The sequence below is a fragment of the Condylura cristata genome, unplaced genomic scaffold (genome assembly GCF_000260355.1).
Source record: "Condylura cristata isolate star-nosed mole 26May11 unplaced genomic scaffold, ConCri1.0 scaffold00014, whole genome shotgun sequence".
In the NCBI taxonomy this organism is placed as follows: domain Eukaryota; kingdom Metazoa; phylum Chordata; class Mammalia; order Eulipotyphla; family Talpidae; genus Condylura; species Condylura cristata.
This window is the reverse complement of record NW_004567115.1, coordinates 40,377,527-40,397,598: the sequence shown is the minus strand read 5'-3', so window position 1 is coordinate 40,397,598 and position 20,072 is coordinate 40,377,527. Positions and strand designations below refer to the sequence as shown.

The window sequence follows — 20,072 nt, the reverse complement described above, 5'->3', positions numbered from 1 at the left end:
CTGAATTAGGCATGTTGTGATATCAATTTGCCCAACATGACATCATCATTAGTCTGAGAGACCCATGCTAAAGATGCAGTCTTCTAGTAGACAGCAATTTAGAAATTTTTATTTTCATCAGAACAAGATACAGATGTAACTGTCTGACAAAATTAGGCATCTGAAAGGATTGTCAGTATCAGAAAATGCACTAACACTTGATTTAGTGTCTGGGTAACAGAATTTTAATTTATTCTCACCAAAATAGGTAATGGTCAGTGAAAGTCTCATCTAACATAGATCAGTACTTTGCAGTGATTTTTTTTTTTTTTTTTGGCAAGCAATGATATTAATTAGAAATGACAGACTGATGGTTAGGAAAGATCCTTAAGACTCACATTCCTGCCAGGGTGATTGTCATCAGGCCTTCACTAAAATACTCTGTGATTACTGTATTTGTAGCTCTACTTAAGCAACACCCGGCTCCTGAAAAGGGGGATATTTGAGAATATTTAGAAAGCCTTTATTCATAAAATTTATTCTGAAGATTATTACAATGTATATTAAAAAGTATTATTTGTTATAAAATTCTATTTAACTTGTTACTTCAGAAGGTATTAGTCTTGGTTCAAAAAACAATCTCAGTTTTCAAGATCTAGAGATAGGCAAAAACTTTGTTCTATTTTTAGGATAGATTCCAGTAGTTACATCCAAAGTCTTTTTTTTTTTTTTTTAAAGATTTATTTATTTGTGCATGCAGAACTGGGGTACAGGCCAGAGGCTCAGGGGCAGTGAGAGGCTTCACCAGAGACAGAGTGGGGAGCAGAACAGGCAGATCTACGAGGTACACTGCTGAGGGGAGCGGTGGGCGGGTCAGGGGAGGTTTGCCTCGCCATGTGGTCACCTCCGGGGCAGGCGGGAATCGAACTCATGCAGAGGTGGCTTTAGCTTCTTAGTGCTGTGCTTTAACCCACTGTGCCACCAGCGAGGGCCCCTCTAGAACTCCATATTTACTGAGTATACTTTCATGTCTGTCATTTTTGTGTGGTATGTTTTTGAGATTTATGCATTTACATGTTTCTGGATTCTCTTTTTATGTTTTATTGCCGAGTAGTACTCAAATATAAGAATCTGTATACCAAGTCACCTGTCAATGAATAATTTGGGTTATCATGACATAACGTGTTTTTGTGGACATTCCAAAATTCTCTTAGAAAATTTATAGATGTTGTATTGTTTTGTTCTATTACAAACAACTTTCCAGAGCTATGTTACAAGGTGTCACTTTATAATCTTTCATCTTTCCATCTACCTTTCATTACCTGTTCTGAAGTAATTGAGAAAGATCCTGTAAGAGGTTGACTTTGTAACATGTAAATGTTAAGTTTTGTCAACAAAGGAGAATATCAGGCATTGCAGGATGAAACTAAGGTCTTCTTTCTTCAGCCCTGGAGTAACTGTTTATTTCTCTGCAGTGGAATATGAAGGGTGCTATTCAAGTGTGCTCCCACCCCCAGCTGCACACCCAGTGGGTAACCTCCCCTGATGAACTTGCATGTTTTTTTTGGTGGGTACAGATCACCCCAGCTCAGGAATACTTGCAAATGTGCCCACTGCTCCCACACCCTCCATGGGCGTGGACTCCAATCAAATCAACATCTTAACTATCTAATAAGTTGCATGTGATTTTCTCCAGTGACTTCTGAATTCCAAATTTGGGGAGGAAACATTTGGTTTTTTAGTTTGGTTTTTTTCTTCTATACTTTGTCTTACCCTTAGAGTTTGCTTAAGAATTTTTTTTTTTACCACTTTACAGATATTCCTCTGCTATATTTAGATATTCTATGTTTTAAATGTCTTCTGACTAGACCAGGCTGATAACAGAGCTTGCACTATGTTATACTTCCAGGAGGCATGTATTAAGTTTAGTTCATCTAAATTGCTACTAGCACTTCTTATGCTCAATCTTTTTAATTTTAACACACCTCGTGGTGAAGTGATAACTGTCTGCTTTTGAGATAAAATTGAAAAGACTGATGTCAGGAGAGTATCAAATAAAACAGCCACAATACATACATATATATATATATATATATATATATATATATATATATATCATATATATATGATAACAGTGAATAGCTGATTAGCAGTATGCAAACAGTCTAGTGGTAGTATTATTTGTCACAGCTGACAGAGGAAAACACGTCTGGGCTAGAAGTCTTGTGATCTTTTAACGATCAGGTTCGTTGTTCTCTTAGGAAGAGGTCATGTGGAAATTATTACTTTTCGATTGGCAAAAATAGAAAAGGGAGTTTATTTAGGGAAATGAGTTTAATGAGTTTAAAGTCAGTGATTTTATTGCATGGGGGTAAATCTGTGCCTTAGAAGAATGCTGAGAAAGGCAGAGTCACTTCAAGTTGGTCTGAGATGTTCCAGCACAGTAAGAAGAGCTATTGATACATGGAAAGTTACAGGAGATTTTGTAGGATATAATATCATTATTAAAAATACACATGGTAATGCCAAATATAGTGCCTTCTAAATGGCAGCATATATTCTAGGCACTTAGCACACATTTACCACTGTCACATAAGTATCTTTTCAGCCCAGTGTTCATGGAAAAAAATTCTCATTATTTTTTATGTAATAGTCAGCTAGAACACAAGTCAGCTAGAACACAAAATTAAAGAATAGGTTTCCTTATATTTTAGAATTAGTCTAATTGCTCTAATTCTAGGTGAAGACTTGATGGGAGAGAATAATTAGGGGCATCGCCAAGGAACTACCAGTAAATATTATGTCAGAAAGCCTAGCGACGATTGGCTCATTTGTAGTGGCCTTTATGATTCTGAGTCAGGCGCCTTTTAATAAATGCCAGCCAATTTATAGTTATATTTATCTGTAGTACTAGAAAGAAAATTCCAAATTTTTTCTAATCGATCATTCACTATTATCATCTTCAAGTATAAAGTCACAGACTAGATGGCCCTCCCTGATGGTGCAGGGATTTAAAGTGCAGCACTATGATGCTTTCCTCAGCTTACACAGCATGAGTTCGATCCCCGGCCACGCAGTTGATCTCATGGTGCAGCAGACCTCTCCTGTCTCGCCTGCAGCTCCTCTCATCAGTGCATTTCAGTAGACTCACCTGTTCTGCTCCCACTCAGTCCCCGGTGAGCCCTGTTACCCCCTGCACCTCTGGCCTATACCGTAGTTTTTATATGCATAAATAAATAAATATTTGAAAAAAATAAAGGCATAGAGTAGAATACAGAAACCAATGTGTTGGTGCATGTTGAAATAGCCCTATTTTATAAAAGACATACTATTAGCATTTACCAATTTAAAAAGCTTGTGATGGAGGTCCTTGGGCACTTTGGTTATAGAATGAAGTATGGTGACTGAATCTGAGAAGAGAATCCTGTATCATGAAAAAAGTAAATATGGATGATTAAAAAATAAGAAAAACAATTAAATTGCATTTTAATCCTCAGTTAACTTATTTATTTGGAAAATGTAACATTCACATAAAACTAAAAGGCTTTGGAACACAGACTTGCTCTCAATTGTCCAGCAGATAAATATGTAGATGCAAAAAATGTTCCATAGACAATAAGATGTATTGACAAAAAAGAAATAGTGAATCATTGAAGATAATGGTGTTTTTAAATCTTCATGAAACCTTTAACTCTAGGACAACTGTAGCATGAAATTCTGCTTTATAATAGCATCTTTTCATTAACTTTGATTTATCACTGCAGCAGTCAGTTGCATTTAATTCACATTTATAAGAAGGGTATATTGAAATAAACACAATTGCAGTTTGATATATATATATATATGATATATACATATTTGTTATATATATAATATATATATTTGTTACAAAAGAAAAATCAGTCTATCAATTGAATATGTCACTAATTGCATAGATTTCCACATTTAACATTGATAGTGAAGACACCAAATTTAGAATGGACAGATTTTATATAACTGAAGTAATTTTAAGGTTTGAAACTAAGAAAGTCACTCCAAAGACTTGCAGCTACATTTAATCACATTTAACACCACAAAATTGGCTGTCAAAAGTCTAATTAACTATCAGGCATTAACTCTCTTTTCCATGCTGTTCACTTACACAGTCTTCCATTATAACATCTGGCAAGTTTTAAATAATTCCCTAGAAAACCACTTGTTCCTATAGTTTTACAGCATACAGTTATAGTGAAGTGGACCATTGTTAGAGCACAACAAAAACCTTTTTGATGCTTTATATTTGACGGAGGTTTTTAAAGTCATGTTGAGTTACTGGCCTTTTCATTTCATGTAACAGCATATATTTAAGCCTAAGAAGATCATTTACTAAGTGAATGCTAATATGTATTTTGGTTTCACTATTTAGTGTTGGGATTTTCCCCCAAATTTTCCAACATGGAAAGTCAATTCTCAGTGTCAGTTTAATGTTTAAATCTTCTATCACCTTTATATAATTTATATTATCAAATGAAATTCAAAGTGAAGGGAATATTTGCTGATATATATGCTATAACAGAGAGAAATGTTCAGAATACAAATTTATGATGGTAATGAAATATTATAATATCCAGGAAGTAAAGAGTGATTGCTTATAGAGAACTACAGGTTGAGAATACACTTATTAATTAGTGGTTTCTGATAGCAAAAGGACATCAAATGATCTCCCCATCCTTATTATGGGGGAGAAAAAAATTATCAAATAGAATTCCAGACATAGCTAAATTATACTTTCACTATACTAATTATACTTTAAGAGTGAAAAATAGCTCTCCCTGCTAAGCAAACATACACATGGAAAATAAAGATACATTCAGAAAAAATATCAAAAGTATAGCTCAAATTGCACATGTTGAAACACTTAACAAAAGGATACATTTCAACTAATAGAAAGAACTTACTTAAGAGAACCCAAAGGGATGAACTGCAAAAAAATGTAGCCACTGGCAAGTAAATTGGTAGGCCTGTCCCAAAGCTCACCTGCATACTCACTTCCCTTGGAGAAGACTCTGATTCATTCTCTCCTGAACATCTAGTTAGTTCCCGCTCTTGACCACATTTACTTCAGAACATCTCCACATTCTGATGTGTGATTTACCTATCATACCAACTTAATTTTGCTACTTTGCAACTTAAAATCGAACAAAGGTGTGTTTGATTACTAAAGATAAACCTGCAAAAGCTAAGAAATTTCTGTCTCCCGCGATGGTTCAGTAGTGGCTAATTTCCTCCTCTTTGTCTTCTTCAGAGCTGACTCCTAGTAACTAGCAGTTCTACCGTTTACTTTTGGTCTTTATTTCCATCTTCCCCTGGGCCTTGGAACATCTATTTGGGACTTATTCTTGAGCCTCCACTTTGACTGACTTCGTTTTACCACATACTTCTCAAAGATCGCTTTCCACAGAGCTGGCAAGTTTGGGGGTTCCTGCAGGAGTGTCTCTCTTCTGATGGGATAATTTTTCTTCTTCATCTTCACATCATGTGCCCGGATCTCCCTTGGTTTCATTTCCTTCCAGACGCTGCCCAACTCCTTGCCATTCTTTCTTACTAAGGCAGCACACAGAACATGCTTCAGGCTTGCAGAACCAAGAGTCCCTGCCTAAGAGGCTATAGGATCTTGGGCATTTTCTTCTTCTTCTTCTTTTATTATTTTTTTAAGGTCTTAAACTTTTCTTTTCTTTTTTTTTAAGACTTATGTATTTATTTATACAGAACTCAGGTACAAGCCAGAGGGGTGGTGAGAGGCTTCACCAGAGACAGAATGGGGAGCAGAACAGGCAGATCAATGAAGTACACTGCTGAGGGAGCAGTGGATGCTTCTGGAGAGGTCTGCAGCGCCACGTGGGTCAAGTCTGTGGCTGGGGGTTGAACTCACACTGAAGCGGATGCGGCCAGCTTGCATCCTAACCTGTTGTGCCACCAAGGAGGGCCCTTCTTCTTGCATTTTTAAGCTTATTGCAAACTCTGGTCACCTACTCACCCTGTTTGGAGTCTGTGGAGATCTTCCCTTTCAAGTTAGGGGACATGACCAGAGGCAACAAGAATTTCATCTTCTTTTTCTTTCCCCTTTGAGGAAATTAGAGAAACCAAGAACCTGCTTCCTGGAGCTGGGTGACTTATCCAACCTGGCAGGTGACATGGTCTGTGATTGGCAGAGGGCAGCGTGGCTCTTCTTTTTCTTCATTAGAAGCATCTGGAACTCCTGCCCTTGAGCTTCACCCTTAGTGGGAGTGAGAAATAGCTAAAATAGTGAAATAGCTGGCACTGTTTAAAACTAATTATTGAGTCTTTGGCATCTTAACCACCTTCTTTTTCCCTAGGAGTCCAAGACCCAGGTCTCCTGCTTCTTGATAATTCTAAAATTTCCTACCTCCAATTTCCCTCTCCTTAGTCCAATTTTTTTATTTCATAGAGCAATCCAGTAGGTTACATACTAATTACTATGTTTGTATTACAATGGCTTTTGAAAATATTTGAACCCATATTTGCAGGGCTGATGTTCTGTTATATGTGTCAAGTGTTGAAGAAATCCTTTCTCTAGCATTGAAGCATTGAATAAGTAAAGGTAACTGGTTCATTAATTCCACACAAAAAAAAATTAGAGCATGTGTTTTGACTCTGTGAGCATAGAACCATCAGAATTTAATTTTCTACAGTCTAGGCTTCTTGTGGAAAAATTTGAAATATAGCAAGGGTTTGTGCGTATTTGGGGTTCCAGGCTTTTTATTTGTCGTTAAGACTTATAAACCTATTTTGGCACCTCATGCTACACTGTTTTCCTTCCCTGCTATCCAGAACACCAGCACTCAATATAAATACTGGTCATGATTCTCTTTTACGAGAATTCAGCACCTTTCAATCGTGTTCACCTCTGTTTTCCTGACCCGTCACCCTACCCTGTGCCCTTCTTTCTCAGTTCCCCTTACAGTGAAGTCTTTTCAAGAATTGGATCTTACTGACTCACAGTTTTTCAGCTCTTGCCTTCCTCTGCTTGCTTCCTCTATCATTATGAGCCAGACAAGGTTGAGTATTACCTAGCATGCCCAGGTCTGGCCATATGGGAAATTCTAGGCTAAAATATATTCTGGAGAAAGGGTGAGAGGTAGCCTGTATCACTAATGAAACAGAGGTTAAGTTATAAAGCAGTTGCTTGAAATTCAGGTTGCTTTTTCTGGAAAAAAAAACAACAAACATTACTTCTGAAGTGTCTAGGTAAGTTCACATCAATCAGACAGATCATTAAAATATTAAATCACAGATATTCCTAGAGTTACACTGGGGACGTTACAAACTCATTGTAAATTGAAATACTTAATCAAAAATGCATTTCATGCCCTTAAACTGTGGAACACCATAGCTAAGCAAGGCCCACCATAAATATTCTCAGAACACTTACACTTCTAGTTAGGGAAATCATCTCACACCGTCTATTATTTTTCAAAGATTTATTTATTTATGCATAAAAAATGGGGTACAGATCAGAAATTGAGGAGTGGGGTTTGGGAGGATAAATAAGAGAAAGAATGGGGAGCTGAACAGGCAGATCTACTGAAATCCACTGCTCAGGGGAGCAGCCAAGAGACAGGAGAGGTCTGCTGGGTCAGCTCTTCTGCCTGGGTTCAAACTTGTGCTGCAGTGTCTAGAGATAACTTCATAGCACTAAGAAGATGTAACCCTTGTGGGACCGGGAGGTCCCACAAAGTCTATTTTTATAATAAAGTAATCATGTAATCCCCTGAATACTGTACTGAAAATCAAAAGCAGAATGGTCGTTACCAGGTGCTATAGAGCCTGGGCACTGTGCCCTGCCTTGCCAAATGCTTCACTGTATGTTGCTGGTCTGGGGAAGATCAAATTTCAAAAATCAAAATACATTTTCTACTGAATGGCGGCCACTTTTGGATCATAGTAAAATCGAGAAATCACAAGTGGAACTGTTGTACATATGAAACCACCCATATTATTATAATTAAATTATTCAGGTAAAGAACACAACCAAGTATACTTTTGAACCTTTCTATGGGTTGTTTTGCTGAATATTTGAAGAAAAATAAGTACAAAAATACAGAATAAAGCACAAGATGCTAATTTGAAAAAAGTTATAAAAGAGGAAGATAAAAACAGGGTGACCTTCTGCCAGGCCTCTCGAAAAGAGAGAACTGATTCTAATCCATGGGCTTCAGCCAAGAGGGAGACGGTTGTATTATTGTTGTGATTTCAAGAATAAAATCTCAGGCATCTGTATTTACAGTGTGTGATGTTTTATAGTTTTTAAGCTGCCAACAATGTAAGTTCTAGAAAAAAATACAGCTGGTTTAAAAAAAATTAAAAAGTACAGCTGTTAAAACCACATACACAGAAAGTGTTTTTTTCCTTCTTGCAGATCCTGTATATCTGATTCTTCAAGTTCACTTTCTGTTACATTTTCCATCTCCTGACGAATACTGCTATCATTTTATTTGATGATTTATGTCGAATTTTATACAAGACTCATTAAATTCTTCTTCATAGTTCTCTGTTTGTTCTGATAAATTCATCCTCATTGTGTACCTGTTTTTGAATACTGATTTATTAAGTAGATAAAATGTTGCAAGTGTTAAAGGAACTTTGAAAAAATGTCTACTGTAGGTTGGATTGGGTAAAGACAGCTGGAAGAATATCTAAAATTACCTATAAATAATGGACATTTGAGATGTAATTAAGTTAGGTTAATCATGATAATTTTAAATGTATAATAGTGTTTTATTTCCGAATGAAAACACTCCTTTGTTATAACACTCTGCCCCAGGTATATATAGTTACAACAAGCATATGATACAGCTGAATATAAGGTACAGTGCTAGCTGCAATGGCTTTGTTTAATTTTGAGACAAACTTTTGTATTTTAATCAATATTTAAATATAATATTAATTATTAAAAATCCAAAATAGACTAAAGATTGCAAAGAACTCAAAACACTTTTAATGCTTCCTAAGTTATTGTACGATTTTCTTTTATCTGTCCCATAAAAATTCTTACAATTTTAAGGGTCAACTTTAATGAGATATTTTAATTAGCAACAATTTAAACTGGGGTAGTATAATGAGAATGTTCTAGAAATTTGCATTTGCACAGTGAACCAAGTAAATTCAACCTTTTTTAAAATGAATAAAATTATTTATATATCTTATTTTTTGAAACTACTCAGAAATTGAGAGAAGCTATAATTGGTGTAATTATGGCTTACCAAAAAATATTTTCTTTAGAATGAAGGAATTGTAAAATCTGTACTCCAAGTAGATGTGTTTAAAGTCATGCCCATTTTGGCGTGGTATAATATGTCTATTGGTTAATATTTTTTCAGCTATATGCTTAGAATACTATATGTGTTATATTTATTTTAAACCTCATGCTTATTTGAAATTTAAAGTGAATGATTTATATTATATTTCATATTTTTAAAATATGTTTATATATATACATCTGTAGATATAATATATATCTGCATTTTATTGAAATCATTAACACAATTATTTTTTAGTCTTAATTAAAAATACTTAATATTTGGCCCTCCCTGGTGGTGCAGCGGGTTAAAGCACAGCACTAAGAAGCTTAAGCCACTTCTGCATGAGTTCGATTCCCGCCTGCCCCGGAGGAGATCCACATGGCACGGCAGACCTCTCCTGACCCGCCCGCTGCTCCCCTCAGCAGTGTACTTCGTAGATCTGCCTGTTCTGCTCCCTGCTCTGTCTCTGGTGAATCCTCTCACCCTCTGCATCTCTGGCCTGTACCCCAGTTCTGTATGAATAAATAAATCTTAAAAAAAATACTTAAGATTTAATACATTCATGAGGTAATTTGATTGTACAACAGATATTAGCACTGGTTTACCCAATCTTTAAATTTTTGAATGAGTAGCTCAAATCTATGTTTTATATCCAGCGAAAGCCCACATTTATCCTAGTAAAAGCCCAGAAACATCCCAATTGCATTCTTCCCATCAGACCTCTTCTTTTTTCTTCACATGCACTTGAATTTTATTTTCAGTTGAACATTTTTCATGGTATTTTTTTCTATTAATTTTCACATGTACCCAAACTGGACATGTACCCAAACTGGACATTCAATACTTTTTTACCTTTTTGTACCTTTCCAGCCTTCTCCCAACACTTAATTGCCTCACAGTGTCACTAACCATCACAATAACTTTCAATAGCAGTGTATCATTCATAGTACACAAGAATAGAAACAACAAATTTCCCATTGAATAGCAAATGCTTATTCAAAGTGTGGCATATTAGGGCTCTCCCTGGTGGTGCAGTGGATTAAAGCACAGCACTAAGAAGCTAAAGCCATTTCAGCATGAGTTCGATCCTTGTCTGACCCCAAGGTGATCCTGCACAGACCTCTCCTGACTCGCCCACTGCTCCTCAGCAGTGTACTTCATCAGTTGGCCTGTTCTGCTCCCTACTCTGTCTCTGGTGAATCCTCTCACCGCCCCTGCACTTCTGGCCTGTACCCCAGTTCTGTATGCACAAATAAATAAATCTTTAAAAAATCAAAATAAATAAAGTGTGGCATGTCCATACAATGGAATATTCTTCAACAATATAAAGGAATGAAGCATGCTAAAACATGGTTGTATACTAAAAACATTGAATTATATGAATTCAGTCACACAGTCACATATTGTATAAATCAATTTATGTGATGTGCCCAGAATAGGAAATGCATCCACACAGGAGATTAATAGGTGCCTAGTATGGGTGGTTGTGGGGGAGTTGGGAGAATGGAAAATTTAACCAAAGGACATAGGTAATTTCTGAATTGAAAAAAAAAATCTTTTAAAATTTGATTTTAGATAAAGATTCACAACTATGAATATAGTGAAAAACTATTAAATTTATATTCTAAATAATGAATTATATCTGTGAATATGAACTGGCACAGTGATTTTGGATAGCCATCTGGAGAGACCTTAAAATTCGAGATATGGATATAGCGAAGGACTCAGCATGCTCACCGTGGGGTATACCTAAAGAACATGAATCATCAACTCACAAATTATATGCTTTTTCTATGTTAATTGCATCATTACTTACAGTCGCTACTATTTGGAAACAACCTAAATGCGCACTGATCAAAGATTGAGTCCAGAAGATGTGGTGCAGCTCTGTAAGGGTATCGATATGCTATTCAGACATAAGAAAAGATGAAATGTTGCCATTACAGCAAAAATGGAAGGAATTTGTGGCATGTATGTACAGTAAAGCAAGTCGGAAAGACAAATGAACATATTTGTCTATATTCTATTTACATATAAATATTCCACATGGTTGGAGGACTCAACAACACATTGATGGACTTTTCTGAGATTAAGTGGGAAGGGGACAAAGAAAGGGTCAAATGGGATAAAAGATGGAGGTGAAAATTTAGAAAAAAATGAATTGCAGAGGATGTGAATTGCATTTTAGTAAGGTTATTATTAAAAAAAAAAATACCAAGAATCAGTCTTTGTCAATAGCCACCAAGAAGGAAGTTTTGTTTAGGTAAGTGCTTGGTCAAATGTCAAGTACTCAACATTTAAAAGTAAAATTTAACTCCTCAGTTCTCACCATGATGCGGGTGCCCAGCCCTGAAGTATAGCCACGGGCTATTCTCAAAACCCAAAGTCTCACTTATGCTACTATATGTGTTTGGCTTTATCCTTTTTTTCTACCCACCTGCAGAAGTACCAGTTCAAAAATAAATAAATAAATAAAATGGGGTCTCAAAATGTTGTTTTTCTTATACTTGTTCACACACATAAGTGTGTGTGCTTTTGCTCAGTGTACAATGGATGATACTAACCTGGAACTACCTAGTGTTTCTGAGGTATGTGAATAAAAAGTAGAGTTATCTCTTAGAGCAGAAGCACATAAAGAAAAATTACAGCTAAACACTAATAAATTATTTCATGAATTTTATTTGATGGGATTAGATGCTTCCATTTTACGGAACTGTATTTTAACATCTTCTGTTCCCTCCCAACCTCCCTATCTCTACCTCACCCCTCCCTGCCCCATCCCTCTTTCCCACCCTGCCTCTTCCTTTTTTCCCTTCCCCATCTCCCTTCCTCTCCCTCTCTTAGCTTTAGATCCAGCTAAAGATCCATGCTTAAAGATGAAATGTAGCCACCATAAAGTGTGCATTGCTCAAGACTCTCAGACTGCTATCTGCATTAGTCACCGGAGGCTTACACACAGGTAAACATCGTTAAATTAAATCCCTTTGATTGAACAGTACTCCTTACCAAGAGTAACTGCAGAGACTAAATATTTGGCTATGTCTGCTAAGCTTTCATCCAGTTTTATTGAAACAGTTTCAGAAGCTTGGTTAGTACAATTATGGTTCACTTGGGGTAAACATTGTTATCAATCAGAGTTCCATGGATTATAGAATTTAGGCACATGTTATTAAATAGAGAGAAATTTGTGAAATTTGGATTATAGTGTTATATGCGCAGGCTTATATTTTTTCAAGTTTAAGGAATAATGCAGGTTGGGTGCCTTCTACAAGCTTTTGCTTATGTCCATTTTTCTCAGGGAATCATTTGAAACAAAGTTAAAGAAAGAGAGAGAGAGAAAAAAGGATACTGATGTTCATGAAATAAAATAACAACAACAACAAAAAAAGATGAAAAGACACCAAATAGAGCTCTGAGCCTGGACCACTTCAGGCTCCTTTTCAGCATTCTCTCCCAGCAATGGAGAAAGTCCTTGTATTCTGTTCCCTGGGGGCTGGCGCAGAAGTTCCACAAAGAGAAGAGGATATTTTAGTTTCTTTTGTAATGATCACTGGTCTTCTAAGGTAGTATATATTTCAGGGTTGCAACGGACACAGCTGGAATTGAAATTCTTTGGTGGCTGAAACAATCAGGTGTATCTGTGCCCTTTGCGAAGGAATTCTATTTGTGTGCATACTTTTCTGTAATTCATGTTTTGCCTTTACATCAAATGAACAAGGGAATTATCTATTTGGGTATGTTCAGAAACAAACTGAATTGTGGCTTTAGTGTATTTACATCTTTATTATTCAAACATCCCAACAGACAGAGTGTAAGAACATGAGCGGCATTTCTAGAAAACAGCAAGTATTTACGTTTCTTTGAAGTTTCCTGTTTTTATAAAAGTACCTATGCACTAAGTCCTTTATTTCATGCTGACTGGATTTAGGACATCTTTCCTGGCATTTCAAGTGAATTAGTCAAGGCAGACTGATGCAACTAAGGTAGAGAGTCTGGAAATTCTTCACTTGGGACAGAGAAACAGGGTATACCAATGAGAGGCAGAGAGAGAAGGGAAGTGACTGGTGGTAGGGAAGGAAGGTTGGGGTGGTGGAAATTAGGAAAAAAGACTGTGAAATAGCATTTCTATAAAGTCGACCAAAGCACAGAAGAGTGAAGCCATGATTTTTATGTTGGTTTTATAAAGGGATAGCAAAATTTTATGCCAGGATTTCATTGTTCTATGTATTCCCATACAAGTTCAAAAACCTTCTGGATCTCTTGGAATTCCTTTTAATTAATCATCAAATGTCTAAAACATCAGTATGCCATAAAGATATCTGACAAACTATGTTTTTTGAACTTTCAGAACAATAAAGTAATTCAGTTTTAAAAATAAATATTATGTTAACATATGTACAGGGCACGTAGATTTTTATTTGGACATCAATAGGAGGATGGTATTGAAAATGAATCAATATATAATCCTTTGCCTGAGTTACAAAGACTTAGTTGATTCATTTTACATTAAAACACAAACTTTTAGCATAAAATCCAGAGACCCTGGGTTCCATCGACACACATTTAACACCTTTGAAATTATTGATCTGTGATTTCATTCAGGGCCCCTGCACCCAAGTCAAAGCTAGTGGAAAATCTCCCAGTTTATGTAATGCCTGAGGCAAGGCTCTCCACGCTTAGCACCCGAAGCCAGTACAGGGCTTGATCGTGATGCCAGAACCTGGAATTTTGGAACACTGATTCTACCTAATAATTGCCAATACAGAGTCCAGACTTTTTACAAAGTTTTCTCTCACTACAACTCTAACTTATTTAAAATGCAGAATTAATGGCAGATAAAAGGGGACTTATTTCATACTATGAAGATCATAAACCTATTGCTAAAATGAACAGACAGACAATTATAAACCAGAGATATCCTGGGGAGGGGGGAGGACAGAGAGGGATTGGAAGGAGGGGTGCAGGAATGTGGGGGACCATGGTGATGACCTGTGGGGGAGAGAGGAGTAAACATTGTTTTAAAATGAATAATAATGTAAATAGATATATAAATAAAATAAAAAGTTAATAAGATGTTGCTCAAAGAAACAGATAAGCATCCTGAGTAGAGACCATTACCAGGAGGGGAGATTACCATGCTCTAAGTGACTATAAGATGCTTCATGTAAATAGTACTTGGGCTTATTCTATTTTTGCCACAGCCTATTTTAAAGGTACCCCCCAATATACATTATATTTGATAAATAAATAACTAGTTTACAAAGAGTTGATATTTAAGTTAATATTTGATATGCTCTGTTTGCTCTGAGGATGTCAATACAAAGTGGGTGTTTATACAACACTTAGGGAAGGAGAGTTTGCCAAGCAGTTGGATCAATAAAGATGGCTATTATATATAATGGAAGCTTTAAGCTTGGGGGTCATGTGCGTATTTCAGTGATGAGGAAAAAAAGGACTTCATTAGTTTAGGCCATTTATATAGTTTAAATTAGAAATTTCTTTCTTATGTTTAATTTAAAGGAACAACCTATTTTTTCTTGATCTCATTAAAGACAAAAGAAATGGAACATACTCTTTGATTACCACATTCATTTTACCCTTACTTAGAACCCAAAACCTCTCATTTTATTGTGCTCACCACATTTGTGATACACTAACATCAATCTCCTTTAATTGACCAGGGGTTACATAAAGGTATCCTCTAGATTTTATTCACTTTTTATTTAGAACTTAACAGACTAGCTAATATGAATTTTCTTTAAAGAGTGATTTAAATAGCTGCACTTGTAGCTTATTTATAATTGGGAAGTAATTTGATCAGATCAATTGAACTTGTCAATCTAGATAATCTCTAAAAGTTGCTTTCTGTGTTTTATGATCGTTGGTTGAAAGTGAATCTGGCAGGGTAGAGGAGTCAATCAACAAATGTTTTAACATGTATTTGCTAAATGAATGAACAAATAAGTTATTGCCATATTAAAAAAAGAGAGGAAGACATGAAAATGTGAGGAATAGATGAGTGTTAACAACTGGTTTTAAGTAACTGGTAAACCTTTGAGGTAATTGCTTATTATTTCCTTATTTAATGCTTTTAATAGCAATACTTTTCTTCTGAGATCAGAGATCAATGGCCTCAAAGACAATGATATAGTTTATGCTCCTTTTGGCCACAATTGCAGGATGATGGAAATTACCCAAATGTGTCATGTTCAAAATCACATACTTGGATTTTTGTCCCCGATGGCTTTTCTCTCAGAAGCGACCTAAAAAATCATGATACTTGTGTTCTTGTAAAGGCTTTCTGATAGTCTTATCCAAATAGACTTAGATAGTCTAAACCAAATAGATTGATGAGGAAAAACTTCAGCTGCAACAAGTATCCCAGACGGGTAACACACAATTATTTCACAGCTTTAATGTAAAATACCTGATAGAATTGCTGGATTTATGTATGTATGACCCACTTTTTACACTGTTGCTCTGGGGTAAAGTTCCGCAGTTGCTTACATCTGAGAACTTTATGTTTCATTGTTTTTCTTCATTGTGAACAAAAAGCAGTGTTTTATGCTCCTTTTGCTGCTTGTGCAGCTGCAGATAATTAACACTATTTCTAGATCAGTGTTTTGGGGACCAATCAATGCTGCTGATATTTTAAAAAAATGGCATAATGAGATAAAGTTGAAGTTGTCACCATAAGACAAAACTAGATCTGCTAATTACTCACTGCTTTATTTGCACCAGAGGATGAAAAAAATCAATAAGAAAATCCTTTTGGCCTCCTAAGAAAGTATATCAAAGAATAAAGCAAATAATTTAAAAGGCTACAAATCAAAACATTTCAAAAGAAGGTGAATCCTAGAGTCCTCTATTGAAAATTATGTATTTTGGGAAATTTCAGTTTTAATGGCCATATTTAAAAGAAGGCTCAAGGTTTTTAAAATGTTGTTAAGTGCAAGACAATGATATTTATATTTCTGTTGTTCTAACGTTGAGATATTTATGATGGTATAATTCAATTTCGGGGCTTAAGTTATAGTAACATTCTAGAAATGCTTGTTAAGCAGAACTGAATTTATCATAACTGTTTTCAAATAATGTTCTGGGTCTTCCCTAGTGTGCAAGGGGTTCAAGCACAACCCCGAGAAGCTATTGGCAGCCACTGCAGCATGTGAGTTCGATCCCCAGCCAGGTAGATAACACAGGTGGTGTGGCAGACCTCTCCCATCTTGCCCACTGCTCCCCTCAGCAATGGATTTCAGTTTATCTGCTTGATCTGCTCCCCATTCAGTTTGCAGTGAACCCCTCTTACCTCCACACCTCTGGCCTGTACCCCAGTTCTTGTATGCATAAATAAATCTTTAAAAATAAAAATGTTACTAATACTTATGTAAAATTTAGTCTTTATGGGCTATGAACGCACTGATAATATCCTTTAGGGAGAAAGAAATTTATTTATTGCATACTTTATATTGTCCTCACCAACCATTGTCCACGTTGTGACCTCTCCCGGGGCGGAGGTCTTCCGAAGCCGGCCGGCCCAGGTCGGTACCCAGCCAGGAGCACAGAGAGACTCCTCAGGCCGATCCTGAAAAGAGATCGCATTTACACTGCATTCTGTTGAGACCCCTTCTTAAGTTTTTTGATTTCATAAAAGAAACTTATCCTTGGTTCCCCCTCGAAGGCACTATAGACTATAGACGCTGGCAAAGAGTAGGAGACGCCTTAAATAACTACTTTCAAACCTTTGTTCCTGCAAAAGTTCCCGTTACTGCATTCTCATATTGGAATCTCATCTGTGAGATCCTCTCCCCAGACCATAGCTGCCCTAAAGTCCATGAAACAATAGCTCAGACACAGGCTATTTTACGCTCTCGCCCATCCACCCCGGCTCCCATTGCCTCTGCACACGTAAACAAAGAAATTTCACCTGAGACGCAGCCTGACCTTATTTCCCTTCATAGTGATGATGAAAGTGAGGAAAAACAACGTAACAGTCCTACACCAAAGATAAACGATACTGAGGCCAAAGCTACTGTTCCACCTGTTAAAAACAAGATTTATCCAACTCTACCCCGCGTTGCGGGGGGCCTTGACCAGCAAGGCGAGGGGGTTTAGAGCCCCAGGGACAGCCAAGGAAAAACGTAGACTCGTCTTTCTATAAGGAGAGCTTTTCTTCTTGTTGTTACTTGTTACAGTCATAGATAGATAGAGCATGAGGGCAGTACAGAAAGTGCCAGCGGGGGGGTGGTCTTGATGGTTTGATGTCTCAAAGGCCAATGGGGTTGAGGGGAGGGGGACGTAGTCATCTTAAGGGAGGCAACACTTATCTGGAGAGCCAGAGATAAAACCTTCTCAGGCGCAGGAACTTGCTGAGCTCCAAGGGAGAAAGGAGTCGGGGAAGGGATTCGGGTGTGCTGTTTTCTCAACCGGGATGTTTACCCTAAGTTCCAGTCAAGTGTTGTTTTGTGCATAGGAGGCAAAGTCCTGGTCTCGGTCCCCATATACAAAACTTTTCACTAAGTACATCATTGACATAGCTTTTACAATTCTACTGCTAAATACTGAAGATTGCTATACTCTTTTTTTAAAAACTGAAACTCAGGGGTTTCAGAATAATTTCAAATACTGAAATTGGATAATTGGATGATAGAACAGATTTAGTATTTGAAATTGTTTTTACGTTTTATCTACATATTTTTAAAAATTACAATTGAACTTTCATGTTTATGAATTGATATAAGATGATTGAAAATAGAGGATTTACAACATCTTAAAATGAACTAGTTTTTTTAGAGTTTATGTTTCACGGGAAATTGAACAAAAGTTTTCACATACTATTTGTCCCATTACCAATAGACTATCCCAAGGCATTGCGTTTGTTGTAGTTAATAAACATATCTTGACATATCAGTATCATCCAATGATCATAGGTTACATTCCTTTAACCTTACAAAAATTGTGTGTAAAGTGGGTTATAGTTACTAGTCTCATTTTACCAATGATAGAAATCGAGACATAGAAGTCATGTAATTGCTCTGCCACTATACTTAACCATTGAACCTAGCCATTTAGGTTCCATAATTTGTTCAATTATCTACTGTACTGCCATTGAAAAATACTGTTTAATGCTTATAAAGCATGTTATATGAATCAAACTTTTTTTCTGAGCATTTTAGATATGTTAGCTCATTTTATCGTGTAACAATCCTGTTTTTATCCTTTATTAAATCCTCTGGATAATGATTGCCTCATGTAGTTTCTCAGCATATTTTAACACAGGCTTTTGTTTGCCGAGCACAAAATTCTTAGGCACTATCTTATTTTGCTGTCACTCTCAAGATGGAGTAATCCTTAGCCACTTAAGAACCAGTTATGAGAAATGAATTCATTAGGTCATAAATCTAGATCAGCCAATATGATTTGGTCAGATTTTACTTTATGTGTTCAGTATTACAGAAACAGAATGGAGCTGTCTCAAATATGAAAATAAAACAACATTGTCTATACTCGGGAAGTACATTGCACATTTTATCTTTATTGGGACATTATTCCCACTCCAGTTGTAAAACAGGGCCTGTGGATGAAAGTCCAGCATCACCAATGTGTTCCTTTGCGAAGTGAGCCCACGGAACACTGCAGGCTAACCACAGCAGGAAACATGTTTAATATAATGTTTTACAGTAGAGAGGGGAACCAGACTCTCTGGCTGCTCTCCTTAGCCATGTGACCTCAGGCAGGTTACTTGAACTCTCTGTGATTCAGTTTCTTTCTCTGTGAAGTTGGGATGCTGATTACTTTCTGATGATGTTGTTAAGAATCAACAAGCTAATATAAAAACAAGAAGTTCAAGTACCAGACCTATAGTAGGCATTATATAAGATTTAGCTACTATTTCCTAAGCATGCTATTTTATCTTCCTGTACTTGATATGTCTGGGATTTTTTTCCCTAGTGAAATGTTCTGACCATTCATTCCCTCGTTCTTCTGGAAAATACTCCATTCCTGAAGAGGCTTTTAGTGTCACAGTTAATGGTATGTAATTTGAAGCTAGACGGACTGGCTTGGAAGTCTGTCTCCATGTCTTGGTAGCAGATTGACTTTGAGCTTATTAAACTCCCAAGACTCAGTTTTCTTGTTTATAAAATAGTGATGATAATTATACTATCTATCTCCCTCTGTTTTTGTAAGCATTAAAGACATAATTTGTGTAAAGCACTTTTCCCAATGTAAGCACTCAATAAACATTAATTATTGAGAAATCTCTACTCAGTGTTCTCCCACAGGTCTCCCAGCTCATGGTAGAATTCAATATTCCCTTATCATTGTGCCCATAGCACATTAAGATCACTATTTATCTACCTGTTATTGTTATTTGTTTATGAATTTAATAGCCCAAGGTTATGTTGCAGTTGACATAATCTTGGAGAAAGTTGGTTGACTCCTTTTATGATTACAGGAAATGGAATTTCAGATTACCTTTTACTTTAGGTAAAAGGAGTTATGTCATTTTGCCACTTAAAAACAAAGAAAACAGGAACAAGGTGGTGTGTTTATTTTGGGGGAAAAAGACACAACTGATTAAAGGGAAATAGTGAGGAAGTGGGCACCTGAATCTCTCCTGAAAGTCACAATGCTGCAATTTGAACAAATGTGCTGACATTAATGATTTTCTAGTCTACGCTCTCTTCTTTTATGCAAGTATCCAGGTCCAGAGAAGAGACATTTAGATCAAAAAGTCAGAATACACAAGAGGGATTCCCAGGTACCAAATGCCTCGTGGAATAGTGCCAC

The 20,072-nt window shown here is 36.4% G+C and overlaps 1 protein-coding gene across 1 annotated transcript in view; it reads left to right on the top strand.

Moving 5' to 3' along the window:
* SPOCK3 (sparc/osteonectin, cwcv and kazal-like domains proteoglycan (testican) 3) overlaps window positions 1-20,072 on the top strand; it is a 175,521-nt gene that overhangs the window by 22,467 nt on the left and 132,982 nt on the right. Inside the window, exon 2 of the mRNA XM_004682384.2 lies at window positions 12,126-12,240. Coding sequence (XP_004682441.1) covers window positions 12,158-12,240 — 83 coding nt within the window. The 5' untranslated portion in view covers window positions 12,126-12,157. The remainder of the gene's footprint in view (window positions 1-12,125; window positions 12,241-20,072) is intronic.